Source organism: Ovis aries, chromosome 5, assembly GCF_016772045.2.
Source record: "Ovis aries strain OAR_USU_Benz2616 breed Rambouillet chromosome 5, ARS-UI_Ramb_v3.0, whole genome shotgun sequence".
Lineage (NCBI taxonomy): Eukaryota > Metazoa > Chordata > Mammalia > Artiodactyla > Bovidae > Ovis > Ovis aries.
In genome coordinates, this window is record NC_056058.1 from 36,748,964 (window position 1) to 36,757,671 (window position 8,708).

The 8,708-nt window shown below is 47.3% G+C and overlaps 1 protein-coding gene across 26 annotated transcripts in view; it reads right to left on the reverse strand.

The window, feature by feature from the left end:
* The window catches only part of FAM193B (family with sequence similarity 193 member B), a 30,775-nt gene extending 24,042 nt beyond the window's left edge, over window positions 1-6,733 (reverse strand). For 9 of the 26 annotated variants that reach the window (XM_060416382.1, XM_060416373.1, XM_060416374.1 and 6 more), the window contains exons 1-2: window positions 5,365-6,540; window positions 473-533 (exon numbers count right to left, since the gene is read on the reverse strand). Coding sequence is in view for 11 of the 26 variants with exons in the window: in XM_060416367.1 (XP_060272350.1) it covers window positions 473-533; window positions 6,450-6,659 (271 nt within the window). In the remaining 15 variants the exon portion in view is untranslated. Of the gene's footprint in view, window positions 1-472; window positions 534-5,364 lie in introns of all 26 variants that reach the window. The other 17 variants (XM_027970038.2, XM_027970035.2, XM_027970033.2 and 14 more) reach the window with 7 other exon arrangements.
* Window positions 6,734-8,708: the final 1,975 nt, after the last annotated feature.

Consider the following 8,708-nt stretch of genomic DNA (forward strand, 5'->3'; position numbering starts at 1 on the left):
CAAACTCCCACTCAGGCTGTTGGCTCAGGTCTTTCCAGGAGACAGGACAGTAGTTTCACAACATAAAGTCAGTTTGTGGAGAATTCTCTCTGGCTGTACAGGCTGAGTCAAGGATAGAGCAGTGAGTCTCTCTAACCCCAGTGGCCCTCTACCTGTGAAGGCTAGTTCACCTGTTGAACCTGTTTCCTGGGTGCAATCAGTTATGGGAAGGCCTAAACTCCTGCTTATTTACCTGGAATCTCAGGCAAACCTTATTACCGACTACTCTGTAATGGCAACAGAGTTCTCATGGGTGGAAGAGAATGACCTTTGAAGACAGACTGTTGAGTTCAAATCCAAGTTTGCCATTTTCAGTATGATCTTGGATTATTACTGAATTTCTTTGAGCCTCCATTTCCTCATTTATGAAATGAGAATAAAACCATACTTCACAGAGTCGTGAGGACAGAAGGAAATAAATTATGTAAAGTACCTGGCCTGGGCCTGGCACACAGTAGGTGCTCAATACCCGTTAGTTTCTTTCCTCTTCTGTCCTGGAAGAAATGACAGGGAAACTTACTAAGTGAGACTTGCCCAATCCAAAGTTATTACTTGAAGCACAGGACAGAAGACTAGACAGATGACCTTCAAGGTCTCTTTAACCCCCCCAGTTCATGTTCTCTGGCTACAACTTTGTAATAAGAACCTTCAATATTTCTAGGCCCTTCTTTCTGTCTGAATTTCTCTATATCTGTTCACTTCAGAATGGTGGGGGAAACCACAAAGGGAGCTGGATAGTGAAGAGTCTTGGGGAGGGAATGAAAGAGAGGTGGCCTATAGGACAGCACCATGCTCATCCATCTTGCACTTGGAAGGATGAGGGTGGGAACATGGGCACAGAACTGAAAGGTGCAAACACAGGGTCCTTCCGAGGACACAAGCATTCTTCTCCTCAGTTCTTTTCTGCTCTGCACATTCTACCATGAAGAACCATGAACCACTCCTTTCTACAATATTCATTCCCTTTCCCCAATTCATAAAGTGTATCTTCACTCACACTGTCCTCTTTGCCTCTTCCTATTGAAGCTCAGTTTGGGTATTACATTCTCCTAAGTCTACAGGCAAAACAAACTGTGCTTTGCTCTGTGTTAGGGGATGCCCTAACACTTTTTTTTACATGTCTCCTGAACAGAGGTTATCATGTGTACCCCGATTGTCAAAATCTGTCTTCTCCGTAGCACTGTGAGCTTTTCAAGGGCAGGGCCTGTATCCCATGAGTCACTGCATTCCAATTGTTCAGCAGAGATGGCAGCACATGTTTTGATACACAAAGAAAGATTAGCAGTTGGAGAATATGGACAAATGGCGAACTGGAAAAAGTTTGCCTTTTTTTTCCTTTAAAAACTAAGGCTGCTCCTTCATCTGCTTAGGGAAAAGCTCTCTCTTTCCCCAGGAAGCTTCATTCTTTAAAGAATACTTTAGGCCTCCACAGAGATCCCCATGGCACCCTCAGTTAAACAGTTCCCAGACCCAGCCACACATCAGAAATCATCTGAGGCAATTTAAGAACAGGTTACTGGGCTCCAAACCTAGAGACTCCAGGGCTGGGATAGGGTCTAGCAAAGCACAGGGGATCTGATCATTAGTTAGGTTGGGGTGCGAGAGAGGTAGAATCAAGCAATCACAGTTGCTTCTACTGAAAATTACTTCCTCCCACACTCTCATTCACTTTCCCACATCTTTGTTTGACTCCTCATAGCCTATAGATTAAAGCTCAAACCTACTAAACTTTCCAGTCAGACTTCTCACCACTCACCATGAGTTGGGCAGTTCTGGACTCTGGGTCTTTGTCTACGCTGCCTGCTTTGCCTCACCTTCTCTGGAGGACCTTCTACTTGACCTTGAAGCCTCAGCTCCAAGAAGCCTTTTCTAGACTATCACATCTGTGCATCCTCAAAACAAAGCGCTATAATAATCATAGCTACTACATGTGTTCAGTGCTCGACATTCAGTGCCTGTTGAACCCTAGTTTGAGTCCAGTATCACTGTCATTTTATACACAGAAAACCAAACAAAAGGCTGAAGCACTTCTAAAGGTGTGTACCAGGATGTAGAATTTGACTCAACTTAGAGGAAGTGATGCTCCTCTAGCTTAAGTGTAATTATTACATATATGTTCTTTAGACCATGAGCCCCTGTGGGCAGAGACCATGTCTGATTCACTTCTATATTACCAGCTAGCCCAGGACCCAGCACAGACCAGGAGTCTATTAGTGTTGCTAGAATAAATGAACAGCAGGTTAGGTGAGAGGAAGGCTGGGCACAGTGCATGTGTAATGGGCCTGAATGAATGAGTGACTGCCAGCCTGGCTTAGCAGTGCAGGCAGTAAGAATAAGGTGCCAGAAACCTAACGTTTCTTTTATTATAGTTTAACAGCCACTCACTGAACACATAAGAACCATGTGCAATAAATACTCCAGAAATGAATTAAGAACATAGCCCAAGCTCACAAAATTCTAGGCTTAGTAAGTGAAGGTGGTAGGATATTAATAGTACACCTAACAATATTACACTTAATAGTTCTGGGAAATTTTAAGGAAATTTAAAATTTTAGGAAGTTTTAATCTTCAAAGGTCTTTTGGCATTTCTACATGGTGAAGCTCTACTGGTTTACAAAGGAGCAGAGGTGAGAGGGATCTCCACTCAGCATTATCTCCTCCTACCTGCATTTAAAATGGCTAGGTGGGCAGTGATTTTAAGGGGGAAGTCTCAGGGTACAGGGATTATCTCATTCATCTGTGTGCTCTGAATAAAGGCCTTGGCACAGAGGTTAATACTTGCTGAGTGGATTAAATATAATGAGATCATTTTAATAAAGATACTGACTGTCATCTGCTCCTGTCCCATGAGGGAGTAGGTTTAACTCTGAGCAGCGGTGGAGCCATGTCTCTAGAGTTCCTTTAAACTAGGCTGGGCAAAGTCCCACGGGAAGCTGTAGAGGAGAGATGGAAGGACAGGATGCGCTCAACCCCTACCAACGCCAGTTTATAGTCTAGCGAGTCTCCTGGGGGTTTACTGAGTGAGTGTGCACCTGGACTGCAAGCTGAGTGGCCCAAGAGAACTAGAAGCAGCTAGTGGGGCCGGCAGGTGAGAACACTCAGACTTTGGACGGCCAAACGGCTCCTGCCACATGCCACATCCAATTCTAGCTCTGGCATGAGCAGCACTAGATGCTATGTGGGCTGCTCCACATTCTCTTGTGAAGCTGCCTAAGAGTCTTAAAGACGGGAAGAAACATGCCTAGAGTAACAAGGCTAGGAGACTGAGCAGGAAGCTCACCCCAAGTCTGTAAGATTAAATACTATGTCTCTCTGCCTCCTTCAACTGCTTTGTAATTCGTTTTTCCCCTCTTCACTAAGAAGGCTATAACTGTTTTAGTCTTCTTATGGGGGGAGAAAACAAACAAACAAGGATTTGGGTTTTCAGTGAATGTATCAATGTTGTTTAGGGGCCTAAACAATTAGAAGAAAAGGCTTTTGGGATTCCAATTAAGTTCAAGGTCCTGCATTTAAATGCATACAAGTTACAAAAATAAGCAAAGGAGATTGGATGGAACCAGAGAGGCCTATGAGCCTTAACTCAGAGAAAGCAATGCTCTTCTAGTCTTACCATGACTGCTATATACATGTTCTCTAGACCAAATGAGCCCCTTGTGAGGAGGGTCCACAGTTGATTCACTTCTGTATACCAGCTAGCCCAGGGCCTGGCACAGATCAGGTGTCCTTCATATGATGAAGAGGGCAGACACTTCCCAGAGACTGCAGATGACTAACTTCTGGAAACATGGGCCTAGCAGTACCAGATTTTTAGCAGCAGATGGCACAAATCCAGTTTTGTGGGAAATTGATTTTTAAAAATACTGGCTCAAATGAAAACAAAAAACAAAACATGTGATTTGGGGCATTAAACCCTGTGTGTAGACTGAAAGTGATCCCATTCTCCAGCTTTGGCTTCAGTGTGGCATTCGACACTGACTTTCACCTTACTTACCCACTCTAAGTGCTTAAGACAGGGGACTAAGTGGTGGTGGGAGCCAGAGGTCCTCGCCAAAGGTATGCCTGCGGGCAGAGCAAGGACTGATCCCAATTTTTTCAGCAGGTACTTTTCACCAAGGCACAAAGGCCTGCTTCTGGCACCCAGAACCCCCTTCCCCAGCAAAAACAGGGCTCAATCAGAAGTTTGTTCATTTGTTTCACCTATTACAGCTACAGTTAAAAAAAAAAAGTCTTGCTAAATACCCCACAGTACACAAGAAAGTACTTTATGAGGCGGTGGTAGGTGTACCTATAGTAGGAGTTTTTTGGGCAAATGTTTAGTTTCTCTGAGTTTCCGTTTCTTCATCTGAAAAATGGGATTAACAGTATTTATATCTTCATTCATTAGAATTTATCAATCACCAGGCTTGGTGGTACAATAGTGACTGACTTGGTTCCTACACTCTCAAGAGTTTACAAAGCAAAAGCAGACTAATAATTATATCAATGGTTAACTCATCACATTCGTGCTAAATGCTGAGGAGAACACAGGGGTGGTGGGAAGGTATGTAAAATGCTTAGCATAAATAAATGAATTAACTGAAAGGTCAAGTAGCGGAGTAGGTAGGAATCTATCATGTTAAAACTGCGACCTAAATAAAAACTGAATGGTTATGCCATCAACCAAACTTTCTGGCCATGAATACTATAGGCTGGTTAAGTGGCAGGGGACCCTGCATGGTAAACAAGAGAAGACAACAGCTCCCTGACTCTCCCTTCCCTACCTTCCTCTTCTGGAGAACAGCACTCCCAGGGGTCCAGAGAAGGCTAGAGGGGGAGACAGCTTCAGGGTGCGAAGTTAGACTAGGCAAGGGTGGGGTCCAACTTGAGTTCTCAACTTGAGGAGTCCTTTGGAAACAGTCTCAGCCCAGGGTAGGAGATGGGGATGAAGGGGGGGCTTATCACACTCAGTAAGTGGTGACATCTTCATTAATTAAAAATCTTACTATGATCTAAGACACAAAGGAGACAGTATAAAAACTGGGTTACAGTAATTTCGGGTTCTCAACGGATTCATTCTCTCTCATTCACCTAATTATTCCTACTTTGTGTCAGCAAGGCCCAGGGCTAGGAGTGGAGGGCTGGGGACAGACGGCATGATTTGTGCCCCTGTGGAGTTCACCGTTCAGTGGGGGGAACAGACACATCAACAGACTATGTCATTGTAGAACAGGGAGTGCTACCAGAGGAGAGCATGGGGGGCTGTGGGACAGAGGGAGCACCTCACACAGCTGGGGAGGTCAGGAAAGGCTTTCTGGGAATGGTACCCCAAACAGCATCCCCACTCACATGCACAATTCCAGAGATTCTACTAGAAGGCTGTCAAGAGCCATGCCTTCAGGCTGCACCAGCCTCCCAGAGTCCCCTGCTGCCCGATGCAGTGTCTGCAGAGCCAAACGCATCTTCCGCCACGCCTCATCCTCATCCGGGGCTGCATCCGACCCTCCAAGACTCCTGCAGGAGCCTGCCTTCCTCGGCAGACTCATCCAAAAAACCAACTCAAAACTCTTTTGTCAGAGCAAGCTTAGGGCGAGCCACCCAGCCCCAGGTGCCACAACCCCCCCAGAGCAACTGTGGCTCATGCCACCCCAGCTTTGCAGTGAATACTGGCAGGGTACCTCCTATTATCTCCTTTGCTCAAAAGAAAGTGACCTTCTTCCAGGTGGCAAGCTGGAAGCCTTGGAGAGTCCTCCTACTGCTCACTTTCAGCAGGATTCGCCAAACCCAAGGATCTGAGGGTTTGGGTGGACTACCTCGTGGGTCGGGGGTATAGTGGGGAGAAAGAGCAGGCTTTGCTCGGTTTCCAACTCAGTACAGAAGCCCCACCAAATAATTCTAGGCAGCCTGGCTGTCTGCTTCAACTGCTCAGCTGGGCAAGGCGCAGGGCGCGGGGAGCGGGGGGGGCGGGGGGGGGGGCGCCCTGGAGACAGATGCTGGGGGCACAGCTGCTGAGGGAGCAGCGAGGGGAAGGGGTGGAGCTGCTCCCGAGGGGGTGGAGGGAACAGGCTGCAGCCTTCCAGGGCCCAGAGCCCCGACGTGGCCTGTGGGTGGGTGGGGAGCAGGTGGGCCCAGGGAAGGTGAAGGGCACAGAGCTAAGCTGTGGCCGTAAGACTGGGTGTGCGGCCAGAAGGTATCCCGGGGGCGGCGGGAGAGGGCAGGGAGGCTGGTCTCACTCAGAACCGGACGGGCCGTGCCTCGGCTTTGGACCAAAGGGTCCAGGCTCACTCCCGCCTTGGGGGAGAAAGCCTCAGCTCTGGCCCTGAGGGTTAAGGTTCTGGCCCCAGCCGGGAATGGTCCATCCCCAAGCCCGTCCCAGCCCCACTCCGGGGAGGTGAAAGAACCCGAGCAACCAGACTCGCCTCGCTCGCTCCTACCTGGGGGCCGGGCGCCAGCTCGGGCTCGTCCTCCTCCCTGGGGTCGTCGCGGTAGGGCTCCGCCGGCGCCTCCGGGGGCCCTGCACCCGCTCCCGCTTCCAGGCTCGGCGGCGGTGGGGGCTCCGGCGCCTGGGGCTTCTGCGGCCCCGTGGCCCGCGCCCGCTCGCGCCGGCCCGCGCCGCCGCTCGGCCTGCTCCGCCTCCGAGTCATGCTGCTTCTCGCGCCGCTCCCTTGCTCCACTCGCACCGCCGCCGCCGCTCCCCACACAGGACAACAGCCAATATGGCGGCGCCCGGCTCCCCCTCCGCCGCTGCCAGCAGGTCAGAGGGCACGCGGAGTCCGCGCCGCCGCACTAGCCCCCGAGGCCGCCTGCGCCATTTTGCATAAGGTCACTACCCGGAGTTCCGCGAGAGAGTAAACCTGGTGAGGAAATGCCCTCCTCATTTCGGGATTCCGGGGATGAGACCTGCGCCAGGAGGGGGTGTGCGCTGTAGTAACCGTGCTGCACGGCACCGGGCGCTTCAAAACTGGCTGTTAAATGGATGAGTGAATGTTAGTAATATTAGTAATTTCTATAGTGCTCCGCTACTTTCACAGCTGTGACTTGACTTCTCGTACCTACACGACCTGGCAGGTGCTATAGCTCCTATTTTGCAGCGGAGAAAACGGGGGCTACAGAAGATGAAACGGTTGCTCAGCATCAGCCAGCCAGAACTCATGGGCTTGTGGACAGCCTGAGCTGAATGGGACGAAGGGATTGTTTAGATCCTTATTTTCAGTGTATGATCCTGAAACGCACGGGGAGTCCAGCGTTTGGTGCTTAGGACAGGGAGACTCAGCTCCTCAGTCAGGTGGAAAGAGTGGACGCTGAAATACACAATTACAACAAGTGTGATAAAGATGAGATGACTCGGGCACGTACTAGGTCAGTGTTTCCAAAAAAGTATATGTGTGTGTGGGAGGATTCTGAGTGATATCAATGGAACATTAAAAAAGTGTAATGATTATGTATTTAATTGTTTAAAATGGGATGTTTACTCTTTTTTGAATATGTGACATGCACGTAGAACAAATTTTTCAAAAATAGTGTTGAGTGCAGCTTGTCTCATGCAAGGGTCAGTGGTATCCTGAAACTTATGGTGGTTATATGTAGAGTTGCTGTTGCTCCATCAAGGGCACAATTTTGACATTGGCCCGACTTAGGGAGTAAGGGCTAAATGGAAGGCCCTGGAGCTCTCCCTAACTACCGAATGAAGAAATAATACTTCATCTCGTTATAGGGATTAGCACCATCGTCAAAGATTTGAAAGATTCAGGGTGATTCCCACTGTATCAACATTAACTCTTCAGTTTGGCCAGAACAGAAGATAGATGGCATTTTCCCCGCATTTATTTATTTTCATTGTGGTAAAATATGTGCAACATAAAACTTACTGTGTTAACCATTTCTAAGTGTACAGTTCATTTGTATTAAATACATTCAAATTGTTGTGCAGCCATCACCACCATCCATCTCCAAAACTCTTTTCTTGCTAAACTGAAGCTCTATACTCATTAAATAAGGTCCCATTCTCCTATCCTTACAGCCCCTGGCAACCAGCATTCTACTTTAAAAAAACACAAAAAACCTTCCCCTTTTCCCTACACTGCAATGTCTAGTAACCATTGTTCTACTCTCTTTTTAAGAAAATATTTATTTATTTATTTGGCTGTGCTGGGTCTTTGCTGTTGTGCAAGCTTCTCGTTGCAGTGGCTTCTCTTGTTCCAGAGCAGCGGCTGTCCCTCCTGGACTCCAGAGCACAGGCTCAATCGCTGTGGCACACAGGCTTAGTTGCTCTGAGGCATGTGGGATCTGCATTAGCAGGCAGATTCTTTACCACTGAGCCACCAGGGAAGCCCTATGAATTTAGATTTTTTTTTTAAAAAGTATTCCACATGTAAGTGAGATCATGCAGTGTTTGTCTTTTTGTGACTGGCTTATTTCATTTAAAATGCCTTTCAAATTTCATACATGTGCAAATGGCAGAATTCTCTTCTTTTTTTAAGGCCAAATAATATTTTTTATATTTATTATATATACTTTTTGTATATCCTTATATATATATACTCATATATATATGGTATATACTTACATAATCCTTTATATATATACAGATATCTGTCTGTCTATATCACATTTTCTTTATCCATTCATACTTCAACAGAGAAAATAGATGGTCTTAAAAAATGATCAAGCATTATGATGAACTCATTCTGGTA